The sequence below is a fragment of the Tauraco erythrolophus genome, chromosome 6, assembly GCF_009769465.1.
Source record: "Tauraco erythrolophus isolate bTauEry1 chromosome 6, bTauEry1.pri, whole genome shotgun sequence".
Lineage (NCBI taxonomy): Eukaryota > Metazoa > Chordata > Aves > Musophagiformes > Musophagidae > Tauraco > Tauraco erythrolophus.
The window spans coordinates 30450801-30473436 of NC_141470.1; the positions used below are offsets into that span (position 1 = coordinate 30450801).

A 22636-nucleotide genomic window follows, 5' to 3' on the forward strand; every position below is an offset into this window, starting at 1 on the left:
GTTATTTAATTGCACAGTATGGACTGCCTACTTGATAGCAGCTTAGTAGAAGAACTCTCTCCTACACTAAGGTGGTAATGCCAGAGATATGTTGAGCCAGCTCCTAATCTCCAGCATGCCAACTCACTCATTTTGAGCCCTACCACCCACCAAGCATTAGGCTTTGTTGTGGGGAAGTTTTAATAGTTAATGAAGCTAGCATAAAATAGCTGCTCCCAACCTTACCTCACTTTTTATCTCAGAGCGGTGAAATGTCCTTGGAAATGGGTCTCCCGTGGGCACTGGCATGGTCACTGCTACTGCACTTGTGTCTCGTTCCTGTAGCAAAAAATTCAAGCCTTGTAGAAACCATTGCAACACCCAGACATCTTTATACCATTTAGCTAAGAGTGGACTCAAAATCTCTCAGCTCTGCAGCTCACAAGCTTTCTGCTACATTGCTGACAAGCTCAGAGTACGTTGCACTTATTTAGAGCCAAAGAGAGGCTATTTTCCAACAGACTGGGCTGCCAAACTCCAAGAATAAGATAAAGGAAAACCCAGGCCAATACAGAGCCATAAGAACATCTCCCTTAGAAAGTCTACAAACTCACCCAAATCCACACTAGAGCAGGTGCCTGCATGCAACTAGTGTAACCTGCAAGCAGTCTGGACTGGAGAGCAGATTCAAACCCATATTTAACTGACAGCAAAAATACACCCAATGAGCTTTTTCTCTCAAGGTGCTCCACGACCCTGTCTACAGTGCTACAACCGCTTCACTACACTCTAGGAATAAAAAGCAGCAATAGAACCCTTCATCGCTGTCCACTGCTCAGTTTACAGCATTCAAAGAAACACGAGATCATCGCATAAGTACCAGACATACAATAATTTTGCTGAAGACTGCTGTAATGTGTTGATCATGACTCTCCAGTCTTTCCTCTGGATCTTCATCATCAAAGTGGACATAGGCATTTTTGATCTTGGACTTTTTTGGAGGAGCTGGAGTTAGAGCTGGAAGAATATCGGGAATATCTGCGGAGCAGAAATAGTAAGAAAAAAAGCAGTCAAGTTACTCATATATAACTACTGTGCAATAGGTACCAGACCACAGGCTCCCTATATAGCACCTATTATTGCTTTGATGAGAAATAAAAAAGATGAACAACAAGACAATTAAGAGTGCTCTGTCTCTGACTTGCACTGGGTAGTGGAGAGAAACATGCTCAAGAATTTTACTATTTACGTATTGGCATCAAGTCTTTTCAAAGAGCTCCATAAGCAGGAAAGGGTATTGAGGCCTGACTGCAAGTATTAAGGGAAGAAGCAAGAATGTACAGAAACAAACAGTGTCCTTGCAGGTGGTGTTCAGGCACAGAAAAGCACATTTCCACTGCCAGCTCTAACAGTGAGTGACTTGTATGATCATGAGCAAGTCAAGGCCTCCTTTTCACTATCCAGAAACTGGGATCATATTACCTTATCTGGAACCGAGCACTGCAAGATTTGAATTGTTGCTTTTGACAAAGCACCTTGAGCTTCGGAGGCTATTAAGCACATGACAGAAGTGTTACAGTTATTACTGATGGAGGAAAACAGTACCGCAGGATCGAAGCTTACCAAGCCAAATCTGCTGGCTGAAAGCTGGAGCTGTTAGCAGAGCTAAATCTCAAAAACACTGAGAACAGGGTCTGGATAGATGGCAAAATACACAGTGAGCGTCCAATGGGTACAAATTACAGAAAACACCTCTTGCATTGAGGCTGGCAAGGTACCACAGACAGCTGATAAATGTAGACAAAGGCAATGCATTGGAAAGGTGGTTCTACAGGATGCTAGTAACATTGGACAAATGCATTTTCCAACAAGGCTAGGAACAAACAATACTGCAAGAAGGACACTCATGCAGGGCAAAAACAGTGCTGCGTTGAGAGGGACGTGAAAAGGCAGGCACTGAGGAACACTGAAAGGGACAGAGAAACCTAGTCACTCGAAGAACCCCACAAAGGAAATTACCATCCAACATGACTACATCCTTGCTGTCCTGTGGCAGGGGTTTCTCAGCATCTGTGCTCCCCTTCTCCCCCTTCCTCTTGTCTGCTTTCTTCACAATCTTCACTGCAGGTGAAGCTCTGGTTGCCAGGAAATGGTTTTGAAAGTGTAGCAGGTCTGCCTCAGACTCCCCAGGCTTTGGTCTTGACAACATCCTGCCTTATTGATTTTGCAGTCCAGACCTATGTGCTGTTCACATGGAACCTATTGAAGACATGGAAAACTGGTTACAGGACTGGATTTCCTGGGAAAAGGATGGGACCAGCAAGGGAAAGCTATTCATTTTTTGTCCCACTCTGCTGTTCCTGTACATACTACAAGCCACTCTACTTCAAAATCACCCCAGGACACACCTAGTTGTACCACAGTCCCAGACAAACTGTTTATCTTGTTCTTCATTGCCGAAGAACATGCTACTAGACAAGACAACACCTGGTCTACCAGGCAGCTGGGAGCAGAATGGCATCCATCCAGCACAAACCCAGCCAACAAGTGTATCACTGCCAGAACACCAACAATACAGCCTTGGATTTGCAAAGCCACAGAAGCACCTGGTCCAACATAACAGATCTGACTTATTCTGGTATCAACACCAACCAAGAACGTCAGAGGCACAGTGTCATGCAAACCTTCCCCCTCCAGCATACAGTCTTCTCAGAATCCTACCATTAGCATTCCCATCAGGATGCAAGAGCCTGTCCACATACATTTGGACAACGCGCTCACTCTCACTGAGTCTGTTTGCTCTCCTTTCCACTCAAATCTCCCAAGTGAAAAAAAGTTTTTCTTCCTTACCTAGTCCTTCTGCTTTAGTTCTCTCTCACTCTTTCACTGACTTTTACTGGCAGAAGTCATGCTATTTCCAAGCATGACTTGCATTTCCAAGTCATACTTTCATTCACTGCCCAGGCCAGTTTTGGGTTGAAAGCCCAGGGTGGTATTTATACTTTTACCTCTGTGCATATGAGAACTTACTACACAGGCAACTATTCCATCTCCCATCTAGTGGGCATGAAAATATTTGTGAGTATTACTCCCCACCTCTTATTCCCAGAGCCTGGGACCATCAATCTCGCAGGCAGCAAGTAAAGTGTTTGCAAAAACATTTCACACTAATTGAATCACTGAGCAGCACTAATGCTACAGGCTTGACACCCTCCCACACTTGGTATGTTGAAATATTTTGTACATATTTGATCTCTTCCACTTTTAAAAGCCCATCAGGACTCAATGATGATTTACTGTGAAGCTGGAAAGGAAAAGTGGATACAGATTTTTAGAACCACAATTATCTGCCACATGGATAGCCTGTAATACGCATGAGAAATTGCGAAGCCTGGGAGTGAATCTCTGTCTTAATCTCAGACCAAAACAAAGTTCAATCATTGCGCAGGCACAGCCACTGCCCTGAAGCCCATGTTTTGCCTTGTGCTATTGTACTTTATTGTAAAATATGTGGGGAGTGTGCTAACAAACACAAAAATTATGCAATATTTATGACCTACACTTGGAGTATTTCTACTATTTTCAGGAAGCTCATTCTCAATTGAGGTTTATTATATGAGATGCTGCTGGTTCCGCAGAGGTCCAGGGAGTCTTACATTTGGTTATTGGTTGTTTGGGGTTTTTTTAAGTCAAGGCCTTAGTGTAAAACCACCAACCATGTAAGACCCGCTGAAATTCTTTTTCCTGCCTCTCATTTTGTGCAAAAGCTGGACTAAAACCATTCAGACTTAAGAGTTTGGTGTAACAAAACAAAGTGGATTTTCAGAAGTTTCAAGGTTTCCAGGGACTCCATTCACTTCAGCACTTCATGACTGAGGAACCAGATCTCTTCATCCGATGCCAACATCACGAGTTAGCTGCTCAATGTCAGACATCTCAAAACACTGGCCTCAATGAAAGCTGTTAGCTCAGGAGTCCCAGAACAACAACTTCCATTTACACCAAGCCTACATACGGCACCAGCAGCAGCAAGGGGAACTTCCCTGTACCCTCTGAACAATAAAACCCTCTCCCAGCACACAGGGAAAATGTCCAACTTTCCTATCAATGCTGTCAAGGACATCTGTGGAACAGGGCCACTATCAGGGCAGGAAGGGAGCACCCTGCTACACTGCCTTGCTACTATCAGGGAAGGACTTAAAACCACCTGGGATGTCACTGCAGTTCTGACTGATGCTGAGAATGCAGAAACACTCCCTTTCAGTCCAGTTCCCTTGCAACCGCATAGCAAAACCTGCAACTTCTGCAGACAGCTCCTTTTTTTGTGCACTCCTAGCATAAGCATACACCTACTTACTGTTTATTTATGGAGCTTTCTGCCACAACAGGGGCTCCAATAGTCATACTTCAGTTGATAGGTCCCTCTTTGATATGCGTAAGTAGCACCGCATGCATCAGAAGCCAAGTGTTTCATGCCCTACCATCAGAGGCTTCAAAGCCCAAACGAGGATGATGCTGGGATTAACAGACACAAAATACTCAGTTATAAGCAAAGTCTGCTGCTAATCTTTTCTGCAACAAGCCTCTTCCACAGAGGGATGTACATACTCTTGTCCGAGTCTCTGTATATTAGAAATGTTAATTAAAAATATAGAAGGCCTTGAAACTGCCTTCATTTGTCTAGGGAACTGTCAGGCACAAGAAGCCAACTATGCAGTCACTAGCTAAAGAGGTTAGGTACTGTTCCAGGAACCATTTCCTCAAAGTCATTTCTTCCTTCATATGGATATAGAGGCCACTCAAATATAGTTACAAGATAATAATACAGAGGTGGGCATTAGTTTAGTGCAAAAACAGATAAAAGCTTTAAATATGTTCTTTCCATGTTCTAACTAGGTCTAGAAACTTAAAACAACCAAGGCCTTTGACTTGGTCCTTCTGCAGTCCAACCAGCTAGAAACTGCTTAAATATATATGGCACTTGCAGACAGATAGAATGTAGTGAAAATAGTTTGCTTTCTATTGGTAACTTTTTCCATGCCCTCGGGAAGCCATCTAAGAACACTAGCACCACTTACCTGGCCATCGTTAAGGAGTAATTCTTATTCACCAGTTCTCAAAGAAAACATGCAAGAAAAATAACACGCTACTGATGATCAGCACTAACCCCATCATCATATGGTCTGGTTATCTGCAGTCTCGCAGCTGACTAATTGAAACCTAACCGCACACAAACTGTTTGCCTAGAGGGATCACCATCTAGCCAACATATATAGGACATTGTCCTAGGAATGCATGTTAAGGGATCAGAAATGCTGTAAAAGGACCACTGGCACCTACACACACCAGAACACAGTGATTATTAGGAGAATACACTATCATCTGCTGTTCTATTCCCTGGCTGCACTAAGAGTCTTAATAAACAGTTTTCCATCATGCTTTGGACTTTCCATGGATACTGTTTGAAAAGCCCATTAATGCCACAGGAAGCCTTACAAATGCAGCCAGGATCAGTGGTCTAAGTCAGGCTAAAAGAAGACGTAAAAACACAGAAGGTAATAAAGCCACAGACTGCTTCAAGTGCCAAGATACACTTTTGGATTAACCAACTTCAGCTCAAGCATGAGCCTAAGAAGGAAGGCCAGTTAGGACAGTAAGAGATCCTAATCGCCAACTAATGCAGCACCAATGTTTCACAGAGGATGGCATTCACTTTACAGAAAAACTGAAGTTTATCATACTCTTCCAGTGCTTTCCAGAAGCAGCATCTAAACTTCTGAGACATATGTTACCAACCTCTGCCACTACTCTCAGCAGACATGAAACAACCTAAGAATCAGGCACGGCATTTGTTGGAGCAAAGTACCGTTCCATTCCTACCTAAGGTTTTTACAAGCACCAGCAGGTTACAAAAAAAATGTACTTACTTGGTATAATCCAAAACCATATGGTTTTTATTTTATTCTACCTCATCTGCATTTACAATTCATTTTTCTTCTGCAGCAGCAGAGGCCTACAACCCAAGGGAGACACTTGCATCACAACAACAGCCTTGAACTACACAGTTAAATGAGAAAAGATAGCAAGTACATGTAAAAGCAAAGAATCATGTCTGACTCCTACTGATTTCTGAATCCTGCCATTTTCCTCCCCTTTTTTTTAAGTCTAAAACTTTTTCCTCCCCTTTTTTAAATCTACTACTCAGGTTTGGGTCAAAGAAGAATACAAGGACCTGCTGTCACAATCAGTGCCTCAAATTAACATATTCTTCAGACCTTGCTGGTTAAGGTAAGGAATTAAAAGGAGAAGCAAAGAGTCACATCTCAGCCTCTCCAAGGCAGCTCAGCAGTCAATGGAAAGGTACAATTTGTCTGCTCTATATTAGTGGTCAACGAAATCCTCACTCATTTCTTGGCAAAATGGTGATATGCATGCTCTGCTCTGCCACAAAAATACTTTCTGCACACAATACTGTGAAGACTGACAGCCTAAAACATCTAGGCTTGACAAAACAGGCAGCAACTTTAATCTGCTAAAGAGAAGGCAGATACCTGTAAAGACTCTCCTCCCCGAAGGGAAATCCCAGTCAAAGCCTGCAAGAATGTCTCCTCAAAGAGGCTCCACTGCTCACGTAAGACTCAGTGACTGTTGCTTTGTCTGTCAGGCACATACCGTGTGCAGGCACACGGTGCCTTGCCTCAGGAAGCGCCGCTTTCCCCAGCTTGCCTGAAGGCTCTCTGCAATACAGAAGCACCAGCATGGCACAAAATAAGACGAAAAGCAACAAGCTGCTACGAATAAACTAAAGAGCCGATGCGTCTGGGCGCTCCCGCCGCGTTCGCAGCCCTCACGTGCTTTCCCGGAGCGAGTCTGAGTCGAAGCCTTAAAGACACGCAGGCAGGCGGAGCCCGGAGCCCTGGTGGGGCCTCTCCCTGGCGGGGAACTGCTCAAGGGAGGGACTCGGCGACACAGAGCGCCCGGGGAGCACGGCCGCTGTGCCGGAGGCCGCGCGGCACCTGGAGCCGCGCTCGCTTTTACGCTGCAGCAAAGGGAAGCGCCCGGGCGCCGCTGGCTGCCCCGAGCGAGGCCCGGCCTGCCGCCGCCGCCTTCGCACCGGGAGCCCCGCACTCTCGACGCGGGGGGAGGCCCCACAAGCCGGGCCCCACCTCACCTGCGCTCGGGCCGCGCCGCTCACCGCCGCCACTTCCGCCGTACCCCGCCGCCGTTACTTCCGCCCGGCAAAACGTCACTTCCGCCCGCACTTGCCACCACCTCCCCGGCGGCGGGGGCGGGGCGGTGCCATTTTCCCCTCCCCTCAGGGCGTCGTCTGCCGAGGCGTCCCCGTGGGGTGCGGCGTATACCGCCGCGGGCGCGGTTCCGCGGGCACCCTGAGGCGGGTCCCGTCCGTGCGGTGCGGTGCGGTGCGGTGCGGGGAGGCTGGCTTTCATCGGATGGGACAGCTGCATCCAATACCGCGTCCCTGCACATGCAGAGCTGTATTAATCTAAATGTATGGCCTGGGCCTTTTCATTATCGGAGGGTGCCGATGTGCTTGAGACGAGGTGTTTCAGGAGAAGAGAAACATAAAGCTGTATAAACATGGCTGTAACTTACTAATGTATGATTATTCATTTATCGTCTATGTCAAACTTTATTAAAAACTACCGGAAAGCTGTCATAACTTGCAGAAGCATCGATTTTGATACCAGTCATTAGTTTTAGCGCTTGATTCCCTTTCAAAGCCCTTTTACCTGGGAGGCGATTTATGTGATCAAGAGAACAGGTATAGATTCTGATCTAGACTTGGGCTTGGGAAGGACCCACAAATGCCCTAATGGTGCAAGAAATGCAGCACTTAACTGGATCTTTTACTACTGGATCTCACTCATTTTTTTTTATCCCTTCATAAAGCTGTGATACTATGGCAAAATTACAGCCAGAAACAAGTTTTATCCAAGATGAGCATTGAAAGCACTTAAATTTATAGAAATGAAGATAAACCTTCATCCTTTCAACAGCCAGTTGAAACAGCCAGTCTTAACCACAGTGTTAGGGAACCAGGGCTGTGATGAACTTGTACAAAATGGAAATGTCTCAGTGAAAATGCTGGGCAGAAAACATCTCCCTCAGCTGTACACCTTCTGATGAGCTACTGCGTTCCTGAGATGGTGAAGCTGACAACTGCACTATTTTAGGTCATCGAGCACTTCTTGAAGTAGGAACCACCAAAATCGTTTGAAGGTGACTCATTAGACCAACTGACTAAGTAGCCAAGAGTCATCCTGATTCTAACCTTATGAGTGGACATTTTTCTACCACCTGATTCTGGCACAGGTGTTTGAGCAGCTGCTACTGTTATATCTGGTGCTCATAGGTGCCTGTAGCAGGAGGAATAAATAGAGCTGCTCTTAATTACATTTAAAGATTCTCAGAAGGGAGCCTCGAGAGTGTTTGGAGTGCTTCTCTGATGCTGCCCTGCCAGACTGCAGTTCGTCAGCTGGTGGAGCTCTGCTTTGCACTCCCTGAAGGAACTGGAATCAAATTAAAGTCAAACCTAGCTCAGGAATAGCAGTGACTGCTGAGAAATATGATGTCAAATTCTCCATTTCACTGAAATCAACTGGTACCCTACCACCACCATCTGCCACTTAATTTATCGTTCCCAGTTTCTGCTGGTTTAGGATGCAAAAAACACTTTGAAATAATTGTTCAAGTTTCTTGCATTTAAATCTCAAGAGCAGCAGTTTCTACTCCTTTCTCTGTGGAACCACCCAACATTGCTGGTGGCTCCGGGACTCTGTTAGTCATGTAGGACTGCTCCAAAATCTATTGAAATCAATGGATTATGCCTCTGTTTGAGACAAAAGGTGGAACTAGGATTTTAGTTTATTGCACTGTTCATCTTCAGACTGGACAAGAGCGCACCATTGATTTTACAAAAGGGTCTGCCAGATGCACTGATGTGAGTAGAAGACCTCTCACGCTCCAGGGCTTTGCTGGTGTTGAACTTAGGGATAATATTCTGTGGATTTCAAATGAAGACATTGGGTTCTCTTACCTGGGCAATAACGCAAGGAGACCTTGGTAGTGATTGTGTTGGAACGTGTTTGGGTTAAGTATTAGGACTGTTTAGACTGTCTGACAACCGCTTGTGAGCTTGAGCTGTTCTGACTCCAGGGAATTCAACAACTAATTGTAAGGTCACTTTGACCTTACTAATATTGTTATTATGCAAATGATGTAAACGAATGACTATTCAACTGGTGAAAAAGATACCCTAAAGGCATTAGGATACTTGACCCTATATGTCTTTAACTGAATCAATTCAGTAAACTAGATGGCCTGAGTCATGAAAGGGCCTGTTCGAGTTTTGGTTCTTCAAGGTGGTCCACCCGTCATCTTTTCCTCTTAAACCCAGGAGGGGTGCCTATGGAGACATAACCAATTGCTAGCTGAATTTTGCTTTGCCTGAGTAGTCCTCTGATTCTAATCATAAAAAAAAGGTTAACTTTGTCTCTTTCTTTCTGCTGACGTAAGCCCGTACCTCTCTCTAGTACTTCTCATGTGCATGGTCAGCACTGGACTTTGCAAAACTACCACGTGTTGTTTGAGTTATATCTAATCTGAAACTAATCTGAGGGTCAACCAGGCAGAACTGGTGAATACCCACAGACAGTAAGGGTAATCCTGTCCTGAGTGCGGGGTGGCATTCAAGCCTAGCAGCCATAAGCAGTTTTCCTCCCTGATTTCTCTCATGCTGGCTGCACAGGTTCTGTGGCCACACGCAGTCACTCTTAGCGTGCATGTGAAGTGAGCAAATAGAAAGCTATTTTTTTTGTCAGAAAGCTATCAAAATATACTCAGAATATATTCAATTTTAATTACTGCAAGACAGGAATGCTTCCCATCCAAACTGCCAGAGTTTTATGTATCTTTTCTTCATTCCATTAATTATTTACCTTCAGTTTTAATAATACAGTTAAGGGCACTATATATAGCTTGTGCTCTATCAATAAATCATGCTTGTGCATCTTCATATTTATCCTATAAATTATAAGTACCAACGCACTCATGTGGATCATTCTAAGCTATTCTAGCAAAGAAATTCCCACCAGAACATCTCTAAGAGTCATTGGAGGTGAACTCAAACATTCTTCACTTAAGGAGAGCTATTTTATGAGATTTTGAAAGGTCATCAGTTTTGTCACAAGGTCCAACAACGTCCCTCATCCTATTCTTCTAGCTTGCCACAAGCAAATAGTTTCATGTGGCTTTCTGGGGAATGGTTTTGGTCTTCCAAAGCAGAGAGAAGCATGAGAGCCTACAGCCAAATGCTTTCTCACTGGATTGTGACAGGGAAGGGATCAGAACGACAGAGACAATATGGCAGTGGCCTTGGTGAGATTAGAAAGGGTAACTCTGTAAATGCAACAGTATTATGTGTGTTGCAGAGATGATAAATGTTAGGATGAGTTGTCTAAGAAGCAGGTGACCAAGGAGACAGATAATCCTAGTGGTTTGTTACCAGAAGACAGAAACTGAAGTGGAGAACAGTTGCTGGGGCGCAGGGTGGTGGGCCCCACGCAGGTCTGTTTGGGAATGGAGAAGGGATGATAATATGGGTTAGGTACAAGATACAAGTCCTTATTTGTGTTCACTTGTGAAAAAGAGTTGAGTCTGGCAGGACAAAATACGCAGAAGTAAGTTGTCGCCTGTGCTAAAAGTTCAGCTCTGCAAGGGGCTAAGCACTGAACTCGGAAGCAATGGTAATATATCTTTGCTGTGGGCATTGGCAGAGTGATGGTGGCCACCCCCACCCCTACAAAAGCAGCCTAGAGAGCACTAGCAACCAGGAGCACTGCGAAAAGAGCAGGCAAAGAGAGCGTGGCACGTCAGCCAGGGCGTGGCATGGCAGTTTGCACAGAAGGGCTCGCGGGAAGGGTGCAGTCACCTGGCCAGCTGTAGAGGTGAGTTCCATTGGTGGCCATCACCCTCTCAGAAGGAGCTTAGCTATGGTATCCACCCCGCAGAAAGCTATGTCCTTTGCACTCGGCAGAATGGATGTGGCAACCCAGACAGTGCTCCAATGAAAACAGGCAGCCATCCAGATCTTGAGCTGCAGGGAGTGCCTGAGCCATTCACTGGTAAGGGATGGCAGTAGTAGGAACAGCTTTGTGAGGTGTGACCAGGTGGACGACCTCCTCAGCATGGTGGCAGAGCTGCAAGAGGAAGTAGAAAGATTGAGGAGCATCAGAGAGTCTGAGAAAGAGAGACTGGTGGAACCATGCTCTGCCCTCCCTGAGACAGAAGTAGGAACAGCCACCAGAAAAAAAAACAAGATCAAGGGGATTCTGTATCCTCTCCACACCAGGCTGAAGGCTGTAGCTTAAAGGAAAGGAGTGAATGGAGGCAAGTCCATGCTCAGGGCGGCAGGCAAACTCCCTCCTTGCCCACCTCACCTTCCCAAGTACCTCTGTACAACAGGTATGAGGCTCTGGATGTGGAAGGCCTGTCAATGGATGGTGTGAATGATGATCCATCTACATCAGAGGTGTTGCTGGGGTCAGAAAAGCCTATCCCCGTATCACAGCCACCTCCGCAAGGAAGAAAAGACGGGTTGTAGTTGTAGGTGACTCCCATCTGAGGGGAACAGAGGGTCCAATATGCCAGGCAGACCCTCCTCTTATGGAAATTGGCTGCCTCCTGGGGCCTGGGTTAAGGACATTGCTAGGAAACTTAAGTTGCTAAGCCATTATCCATCATATTTGAGAAGTCGTGGCAGCCTGGTGAAGTTCCCACCAACTGGAAAAGGGGAAACATAGCCCCCATCTTTAAAAAGGGGAAAAAAGAAGACTCAGGGAACTGCAGGCCAGTCAGTCTCACCTCTGTGCCTGGCAAGATCATGGAGCAGACGCTCCTCAAAACTATGCTAAGGCATGTGGAAAAAATGGAAGTGATTGAAGACAGCCAACATGGCTTCACTAAGGGCAAATCGTGCCTGACAAATTTGGTGGCCTTCTACGATGAGGCTACAGCACTGGTAGATAAGGAAAGAGCAACTGACATCATCTGCCTGGACTTGTGCAAAGGATTTGACACTGTCCTGCATGACATCCTTGTCTCTAAATTAGAGAGACATGGACTTGACAGATAGACAACTCAGTGGATAAGGAATTGGCTGGATGGTCGCACGCAAAGGGTTGCAGTCAACAGTTCAAGTGGAGACCAGTGACGAGTGGTGTTCCTCAGGGGTCAGTACTGGGACCGGTGCTGTTTAACATGTTTGTTGGCAACATGGACAGTGGGATCGAGTGCACGCTCAGCAAGTTTGCTGATGACACCAAGCTGTGTAGTGTGGTCGACATGCTGGAGGAAAGGGATGCCATCCAGAGAGACCTTGACAGGCTTGAGAGGTGGGCCTGTGAGAACCTCATGAATTTCAACAAGGCCAAGTGCAAGATCCTGCACATGGATCAGGGCAATCCCATGCACAAGTACAGGCTGGGCAGAGAATGGATTGAGAGCAGTCCTGAGGAAAAGGACTTGGGAGTGCTGGTTGATGAGAAGCTCAACATGAGCTGGCAACGTGCGCTTGCAGCCCAGAAAGCCAACCGTATCCTGGACTGCATCCAAACAAGTGTGGCCAGCAGTTCAAGGGAGGTGATTCTTCCTGTCTACTCTGCTCTCATGAGACCCCACCTGGAGTACTGCGTTCAGCTCTGGGGCTCCCAGCATAAGAAGGACATGCACCTGTTGGAGCAGATCCACAGGAGGGCCATGAAGATGATTGAGAGCTGGAGCACCTCTCCTATGAAGACAGCCTGAGAGAGTTGGAGTTGTTCAGCCTGGAGAAGAGAAGGCTCCATGGAGACCTCCTAGCAGCCTTCCAGTACCTAAAGAGGGCCTACAAGAAAGCTGGAGAGGGACTTTTTCCAAGGGCATGTAGTGATAAGACAAGAGGCAATGGCTTTAAAGTGAAAGAGGGTAGATTTTGATTAGATATAAGGAAGAAGAAATGTTTTACAATGAGAGTGGTGAGGCACTGGCACAGGTTGTCCAGAGAAGTTGTGGATGCCCCATCCCTGGAAGTGTTGAAGGCCAGGTTGCATGAGGCTTTGGGCAACCTTATCTAGAGGAAGGTGTCCCTGCCCAGGGCAGACTGGTTGGAACTAGATGATCTTGAAGGTCCCTTCCAACCCAAACCGTTCTATGGTTCTGTGGCTCAAAGGGGTGGTTGCACTGCACACCAACACCAACTACTGCAGGAATCCAGCTGGAAGTGTGAAAGCTCTGTGCCAGCACAACAGGGGTGTACACACAGTGGTGTGATGCACAGCACATCAGAACGCTCTGTGGTAGCCAAAAAATTACACATTCTTAAAGAAATGTGAGTGCATGAGAGCAAAACTAGATTGTGAGCAACCAGTGGTGGCTTTCTTGCTGGTGGGAGTACATGACAGGTGAGCAGAGCCAGCCTGTGCGTCCGAATGTCCTCAGAGATCCACCCACAGAGCTTCAAGTGGCTGTTTCTGCAGCTCCACTCCAAACTACTTTTGGGGTGGAACCTTGGGACTCCGTGGCAGTAACACCTCACTGAGCAAAGGCTACTGGGCATCCCTGGGACTCAGTGAAGCAGGGATTTTTTAAATCAAGCTTCTTCTTGCTCACCAATAAAAAGCATGCATCCATGCCCAATGTGAATTGATTTAACCACGTTAATGAGAGGGAAGGGTTGTGTATTTTAAAAGCCCAAAACAGCAGAGTATTTACTCATCTCTAGCAATACATCTGCCAAACATGTTGTTGGCTTTTGACAGTTAGCATGGGATTTCCTCTTTGTTGTTTGTTTTATCAATTGTTTCTATAGAAATGCCATTTTTATCAGGCTAAGTGAAAATATCCTGAAATAACACACATCTTCAGCAAATAAAGATATTTCTCGCGCTAATATCCCTATCACACTGGATTTTCCTCCCCTCGTTACAAGACTAAAATAAAACGCAGCTAAAAGCGAGCTGCCGTACAGCTCGGACTCCAGAGACCAGCCTGCTGTGGAAATTAGAAGGGGCAGTCAAGCAAATGTGTTTCTCAAGTCAGGTCATTCAAGCACTGCCTCGGAAGAGTGTTGCAGGTGAACATCAGTGTTTGCACAGACGGTGGATGCGCTGTCATTGACAGTCGCTGCATTGCAGAAGGCTTAAATGAAAACGGTCTCTGAGATGACCCTGCCTGACGATGCTCTCTGCCCCTGCTATTGCTGAGGAAAGCAACATTTCTGAAACTCACCTTCTCTGGGCTGAGGACGATGTCTCTCATGGCTGCTGCTGCGGAATGGATCTGTCTGCCAAAATCTAAGCGATGTAGTGGATGCATTCAAGTCTACTGTCATAGATTTTAAAGGAAGCCTGTCAAAGTGCCTAAGCCTGATATTTCACGCAATTTAAGACAGTTTAAAGCACTGGATATGCTCAGATTATTATCCTTCATGGTAAATCTCCTGAAGAACTGGCTGTTTTGTTGGCAATTCAGGATTTGTTACTTTCTTCAGATTATTTCCTGGTGTACCATGGGGAAAACCTTACACTTCTGCACCTGAGCAGGATGAGAGTGATGCATACATGCTCTATCCAAATCCCATCTGTGCTAGCCAGAATATATACTGAAAGGAGCGCCACGGGAAGCTCACTTCTCCCAGGCTCCAAATGTAACACCCTGGGAACGGAAAGCGTGGCCTCTGCAAGGCACTCACTTTAGGGAGCTCAATATTCAGCGTAGATGTATGCACAGCAGCTAGCGCCTACTGTCAGTGGGCCCAAGCCTGAAGTACTTAACTCTAAATAGCTGTGCTAATGCTGCAAGATCTGCGAAGAGTTTTTAACAGTGATGATCATGATGTCCTGATGATTTAAGTGGTCTGGCAGAACTAACTGCAGTCACATGGAGTTGCATATTTGCCTTCATCTGTGGAAACATAAAGGGCTCTGGTGGGTAGGTTTGCCTTGTCTTGCACATGGAGTCTTATGAGGCCAGAGCTGGTCTCCTTGGGAGTGATATGAAAAGGTATGGATTCCCAGAAGAGCATGCTGACAGCGTGAATTTCTGCTTCTCAAGTAGCAACACACGTTGCTTCACCCAGCTTTCTGGATAGAGAGACAAGCAGCCTAATGAGAAACAACTGTCTAAAAGGACAGCCCAGCAAGGTGGAAGAGACACCTGTAAGATGGGTATTGTAAGGAAACTACCAGAACTGTATTGTTATCACATGGGATATCTAATACCTAGATGTGGCACTGGTACATAGTGCCAAGTCACATTTGAACTGTGTTGCCACCTCATACACTGAAGAAGTGCTTTTGCCAATTTGCTGCAGGGTAGGAACTTGTACACTTTTTTTCCAGAGGCTCAGTGCTTGTGAAGTTTAGTGTATGCATGGTACCAGGACAGGACTGTTCCCTAACTAGTGGTACTTGGTGACGGAAGTGAAGTCATCAGAAAGCTTCAGCTGTACATGCTTCTCTACCAGGTTGATGTGAAAGCATCTTTCTAGAGTACCCTTTTATGCTCATTTGTCTGACAACAAGTTCTCTTCAGTGTTGTTTTTTTATACATTTTATTTTCAGAGGTATTTATAGCTGTTGTGAGCTCTCATGACAGTTGCCTAGGTCAGGCGCAAAGAAGTTGACAGTGGCCAGAGGACAGCTCACAGGCAGAGAGCCCCTCTCCTGTTAGCGGCAAGCAGTACCACTAGCAACACCAATATTTAAAAGCCCTTTGCTTCAGTAGCACAGTTACAGGGGAAACAGCAGAGATCACTCCAGGGCTTGCTCAGTGTCGCTGTGTGGGAGCATTGGTTGCTCAGATGCATGTGTGCACCTTTTCATTTTGGTTTGTCACTGAGGGCCATGCACTTTAAAAGTCTGTTTGGCACTGGGCAACAGCTGGCAGGCTGCCTTCTAGAGACATACAGCAGCAGCAACTGCCCAGCTTTCTTCCTGTGGGAAAATGTTGGGAACTCTCCAAATTATTGACTTGGCTCTGGAATGGTACTGCCCAGATGGCTGTTCTGCATCAGAAGTCATGAGCTGTGGAGGTCAATGGATAGATCTGGGCTTCTGAGTTTAACTTGAGAAAGAAGTTGGCAAAGCCCCGTGATAGTTATCACAAAATCATAGAATCATAGAATGGTTTGGGTTGGAAGGGACCTTCAAGATCATCTAGTTCCAAACCCCCTGCCACCAGCAGGGACACCTTCCACTCAGTCAGGTTGCTCAAAGCCTCATCCAACCTGGCCTTGAACACTTCCAGGTGTAGGGCATCCACAACTTCTCTGGACAACCTGTGCCAGTGCCTCACCACCCTCAATGTAAAGAATTTCTTCCTTATATCTAATTGAAATCTACCTTCTTTCAGTTTAAAGCCATTACCCCCTGTCCTATCACTACACACCTTTGTAAAAAATCCCTCTCCAGCTTTCTTGTAGGCCCCCTTTAGGTACTGGAAGGCTGCTAGAAGGTCTCCATGGAGCCTTCTCTTCTCCAGGCTGAACAACCTCAAGTCTCTCAGTCTGTCTTTATAGGAGAGGTGCTCCAGCCCTCAGATCATCTTTGCGGCCCTCCTGTGGACCTGCTCCAACAGGTGCGTGTCATTCTTATGTTGGGGGTCCCACAGCTGAACACAGTACTGTAGGTGGAGTTAGGTATTTCCTGCTAAGAACCAGAGGTATTGGCTCCTCTTCTAGCCATACATACCGTATCTTGGTGCTCGGAGCCACTGGTGATATGCCTAGCCTAGGATTGCTTCCCTGGTCAGCCACTGTGTCTAACGAGCTCCCTTTCCTATTTAAAAGAACAAAATGTTGTGAACAGATTCTTCCATTGCTGCTCCCTTTGATGTTCAAAGCCCCTCAGTGCTGAGGAGTGGTAATTTGGGGGCTCAAATTCTCCATCATTGTCCATAGCACCCCATCAAAGTTGGGATGTCACAGCTGGAAGGCTTCAGGCGGCTCCAAGCAGACCAATGTTCTAGTGCGAAGGCTTTAGGCTCTACTCTAAGGAAGGCCCACACTCCTCCAAGGCTCAGGAGGAAATGCCTCACCCTTAGGAGTAAACGCCCTGCCTTAAATAGTCAGGAGTCACATGGTTTGCTAGATGGGTCAAGGCTATTGGTCACTTGACCATCCATCTCCCAGAGTGATTGGCTGAATGATACAGCACCTGTTTCAAGGTAACTTTCCCAGTGTAACGAGCTACAGGTGTTTCTTAGTTAGCCTGCATAGGGAAAGAACTTTCACAGGATGCTGCAGCAGCCAAAAGGTTTCTCCACATTGGGATGCCTTTATGATATTTTTGAAAAATACTTTTGTCCTCATTTGCTGCAAAGCACTTTGTGTACAGGACCTGGGTAGCGTTAAGCTGAACTACCAACTCCCACTGAAAAGCAGGGTACATCAGCTCAGGCTTGGCACAACATGAGCAGCAGCAGCAGCCTCAGAGGATGCTGGTGGACTGTTGTAGGCATGGCCTTTTGCTGCTGCCTGGCTCTCAGAGCATCTGCCCAGTTTTATGCAGGTGTGTTCAGCATACACGAAATAGGAAATGTCAGCACTTGCAGAAAACAAAACCCCTGTCCATAGAGAAGGGCAGAGGCAGCTTTAGGTCCTCCACGCTGCCCATGGCCCTTCATATCTACAGCTGAGAGGACAGTATCTGTTCTGTCTCTGTCAATGAAGGTTAGAGATGTACTCCCTCACCAGCAGCCCCAAAAGAGATGAGCAACAGTTTGAAGAAGCAGCAAAGAGAGAGTTTGGATTGGATGATTTTAAAGGTCTTTTCTGACCTGGATGATTCTATGATTCTGCTCCAATGCAGTTAGTAGAGGAATAGCTTTTGCTTATTCCTAAATGCTTCTTGGGAATGACTCAAGAGAGTGCTGTAAGAGGAAATATAGCTTTTGGTGACAGTGATAGGGACAAAACTACGAGAAGTTTCTCAGGACTCAAAGATTGAAAAAGCTGGGAAATTAGAATTTGTGGGGGATGGTGATTGTTCAGGTATTGGAAATAGCACATCAGAAGGAGCAAGATAAGGGAAAGACAGAACTAGGAGACAAGTGCCAAATTTGAAATGCACAAGCCAGACGAATAGATGAGAAGGGAGAACATTTCATTCTGAAAGAGCAAATGTCAGTGCAAATTCTGGCATGTCTGCGCAACGTGTGGCAATAACATTACTAAGCCTAAAGCCTGAGAGTGGGCATCATTGCCACCAGGAAAGAGATGTTAGGAGGCAGGGCAGGGACATCTAAGAGAATGGGAGGGAGACAGTATGGAAGCAAAAAGCCTAAGAGTGTAGAGATCAGTTGAGAAGACAAGACAGGGAGCAGTGCCAGGAGGTGACAATGGCAGGAGGTGACAAGGAATGAGGAGCACTTCACCCCTCTAGAGATGGCCCTTGTCTTGGGCCTCACATCTGCATGGGTGGCACCTATGCTCTCCAGCCATGTCAGATCCCCAGAAGTTTTGTACCTTGGCTGTTAAAGCCCAGGCCTCTCTGGGCATGAAACCTGCTGTTTACACCAGGGGTGCCTCTGTGCCAAGGGAGTACCAATACCACCCAGCTCATTTCCTGCTGTTAATTGGAAAAGCATCTGGAGCTATGAATGTCAAGTTGAGAGTCATTTATATTATTTGAATCAGAATGCCCCTCAAAAGGAGGCATCCTTTATCAGCACCAACATGTTAGAGTGCACAAAGACTTTACAACCCAAGAGACAATATTGCCTTTGTCCTCCTTTCCTCCAAGAAGGCAGCAAACTACAAGCACCAGAGGATGTAATCCAAGTGCTAATAAATTATTGATGTCTCCCTTCAGCTTTTTACTTACTAAAAGGATATCAAAGCTCACTTTGTGAATGGTCCAGACAGATTCTCTTATGCTATATCCACAATTTAATTCACAAATATTGCACTAAGTGTTAATATTGAAGCAATGCAGTGTTCTTTCTTTACAGGCTTTGCAAAAGATAATAGACATGTTTTGGATTACACAGACTCATAAATAGACACAGTGAAGGAAATGCCATTTGTGACTCTGATAGACATTTCAATTTGTAATTTAAAAAAGGAAGAGCTTATTATTCATAGAATCATAGAATCTCTCAAGTTGGAAGGGATCCAAAAGGATCAAGTCCAACTCCCTGCTCCTCACAGGACTACGTAAAACTAAATCATATGACTAAAAGTGTTGTCCAGACTCTCCCTGGACTCTGATGGCCTCAGTGCCGTGACCACTTCCCTGGGGAGCCTGTTCCAGTGACCAACCAGCCTCTCAGTGAAGAAACTAGGAATTATTACTAAATAGGAATACACTTTTTGTTTTAAGAGCTGGATTGAAATACTGTTGAAATCACTGGACTTGCTCCTTATGGATAGTCTGCATAGTTCTTTGGCAGCTCACACAAGTTATAGGACAGTATGACTTTATATTTAGTAATAGCTCCTCTCTTCCAGTATGCCTACTTGCATAAGTTAACTAACAAACCATCTGTATTGGAAATGCTCTTTCCATTACTGTCAGCTTTGGGGCAGCATGTGGCAGCTCCTTAACAGTGTATATTAATTTACACTATTTTTTGAAGCAGCAGAGAATTTGAAGTCATCATACTGCAGTTTCCCTAGAAGGAGTCTCCCCTGGACAGAAGACTTATGTTTCTCTTTCAGTAAAGTGCTGCACAAGTTTTGATGGCCAGAAATGCTCAGGATCTTGATAGCTGTCTCATCTGAAAAACAGACACCAAGCTCCCAGGTATGTCTTAAAATGATACCAAATCTTTGCAAATTTAGCCCAAATGCTGTGTCTCACTAAAGATGAGACGAAAATTCTGCCCGTGAAATCGGTGCAATGGCCCAGCTGAGCTCAGAGAAAGGAATATCAGTGTTTTCGCAGAGGCATGCTCTGAGTGACAGGGGACTGATTTTAAACTAACACAAACTGCAGTTCCTGACTGCACCAGTTTCTTCTTGCTCTGAATAGAGGCAGCAGCGCTACAAATGTATGTTGTCTCTGTTCTTTGCTAACCATTGAGAAAGAGAGAGTGACCAGGCACAAAGCCCAGAAGAGAAAGCTAACTTTTGCCATGTGGCATACATATTTTGCAAGCCAGCCTGCAAACTGCTTGTCACATTTTTGGTGCTATATACATAAATATTCATAATTAATCTCTGTTAGAGTAGAGGGAAAAGCTTCTGAAGAACAAAAATAGCCCCTTCAGGCAGCTCATACCAGTGACACTGATCCTCTGCATCTCTGAAATTAAAAAATTAGCTTCTTTGTGCAGATTTTGCAGTAGTCTCTGGAATTCAAGCTTCTTTTTTTCCCCTGTTCCTTCAGGTTGTGAAGGCAACCTTGATAACAGATCGATACCTTGAATCTGGAGCTAGAGAGGTGGAAATAAAGGCACTGAGTGAGAGATGACATTTCCAAAGCTTAAATCTCAGGGATAGCAACCTTCATTTTCCCTTCTCCAGGTCTCCTTCATCTCTAGGCTTTTTCCAATGTCTTGGTTTCAGGTACCAGCAGAACGCTGACAGCATGGCAGGTGAGAAGATGTGTATGCCTATGTCTTTCAGATGGAAAGCCTAAATTCAACTGGGAGCTACATACCCTGAGAAATAACTTCTTCCCTTAAAGGCGGAAGGGCCAATTAGGCAGTCCTTGGGAGTGCTTGCAGCCAAATGCCAAGCAACAGTCAGGACTGGTTTAGATGAAATAAATCACAGTTTATTCAACATCAAAAGAGAGTGTCTGGAAACGAAAATAAATTAAAAACCTTCATGAAGCAGTTCGGGCTGCCCCAAAGCCCAGTGGGTATTAGATGTATTTATTAAATAGAGGCAACTATTCGGACTCGGATGGCAGACAAATCTGCCAGGCTGAGCTCTGCCAGGTCTTTGTTTTCTGTCCTTGTCTGACTCAGCTTTTCAATTTGATGCTCTTACTCCTGAGCTGCCTGGCTTGCCTGGCTGACACCTTTCTGGTGCACAGCCTCTCCTTGCTGTCTGTACAAATGGGGTCCCCGATTTCAGAAAACTGCTACCCCTCCTGCCTTACCGAATGGGGGTGCCCCTTCACAGCTGCCTCGCAGCACACCAGAACCCATTTTTTCTACCTCCCTTCATGGTGCCTTTGACTGTTGCTTTTTAACAGTCCCTACAAGTCAAAATTTGGCACAAACACAATGTTCAGCCCAGATTTCTCAGTGCACAATTCTCTGGCTTGGCACATTTCCCCTCTGACCACAGCACTCCATCACATCCCCGCACAGCCACAGCCACTGGTTTTATATAAGGTCACTGAAACCATCTAGACAAACATGCACAGGCTGACCAAGCAGAATGGGTTTTAATTTCTCTCTTACCCTATAGATCTTGGTGGGTAAGTCACAGGTACTCCTTATGCACTCTTTACTGCTCCTTCCTGTGTCCCAGATGTGATCCACTCCCTGCCCATCCACTGGCTATCTTGTCCCTGAGAGACCATTTCCCATTGCGCCACTTACAGAAAGCAAACAGGGTATTTTAAATGTGCGTTTTCATGTAGTTTATAAACCTGCGTTGTACTGCCTTCCACTACGTGCATCCGGCAGCTCCTCTCCAGGGCTAACATGAGCAAAAGCCAGACTACTTTGCATGTATATATTGGATGCAGCCAAACAAGTGCCAGGAGGAGATGTCATCAGAGGAGGATAAGGCACATGCAGCTGTAGCTACAGTGGCAGTATACGCACTGCTGTGTGATCCAGGGCCATGGGAGGCAAAGGGAGTTTGTCAGTTATCTCACATGAACATCCTGCACTTCCAAAAATAGGTAGGTTTCTCCATCTGGCATCAGCCAAGACTCATCCGATGCAATGAATATCCTTAAATTCAGATTTAGCAGACCCCAACACTTCCAGAACATCTCAGCTTTGGGGCTTTTTTCTCTCTTACATTCACGCACCAAGCACCGTTCCCTGCTCTAAAGCCCTTCTAACCAACCTCATACATAGCCTGAGTGCCTTGAAACTGGAGTGGAGTTTTCCAGAGCAGCATGCCTGAAAAGCAGCAAGCATGTTGTGGCAGGAGTTGAGGTGCGAGTATTACAGTGAAGGTTGATGCTTCAAGTGTGCTCACTTGCCTGTTTGCAAGATTTTATGAAGCATTTAAAATATTTACTGCTTTAGGGCACAGAGAGAGAAACGAATCAAATGAGACGAGCCTCGCAAGACAAAGAGTGCAATGGAACATGAAGCAAACATGCAGAGATAAGATGGTGCAGTACACCAGTCCTGGTCAGCAGGAGAGCAGATAATGACTGGATGCGCTGAGCGCAGGATGCAGGCGAGAGGCAGAAATATTGACAGTGCAGGGAGTTTGCAGGAGGCTGCAGTTGTGCGGGGAAGACCTATGCTGGAGGAAGATGAAACCATAGGAAAGGCAGCAGGGAGGGGAGGAAGGGGCAGGAGCAGCAGGGTGCCTCCGTTTCCTCTGCCAACTACTACTCAAGGAGTAGGAGAAAGGAGGTGAAGCTAGGCAGCAGGGCCGGGGGGCTGGGGCAGATCCGCGCCGACGCTCCTGTCGCACCGAGGGCAGCAGAAATCCCGCTGCGGGGGATGAGGGCGA

The 22636-nt window shown here is 45.9% G+C and overlaps 1 protein-coding gene across 1 annotated transcript in view; it reads right to left on the reverse strand.

Moving 5' to 3' along the window:
• Positions 1-7195, reverse strand: part of RPAP1 (RNA polymerase II associated protein 1) — a 43774-nt gene extending 36579 nt beyond the window's left edge. Inside the window, exons 1-4 of the mRNA XM_086614180.1 lie at positions 7151-7195; positions 1999-2238; positions 869-1017; positions 226-318 (exon numbers count right to left, since the gene is read on the reverse strand). Coding sequence (XP_086470306.1) covers positions 226-318; positions 869-1017; positions 1999-2188 — 432 coding nt within the window. The 5' untranslated portion in view covers positions 2189-2238; positions 7151-7195. The remainder of the gene's footprint in view (positions 1-225; positions 319-868; positions 1018-1998; positions 2239-7150) is intronic.
• Positions 7196-22636: the final 15441 nt, after the last annotated feature.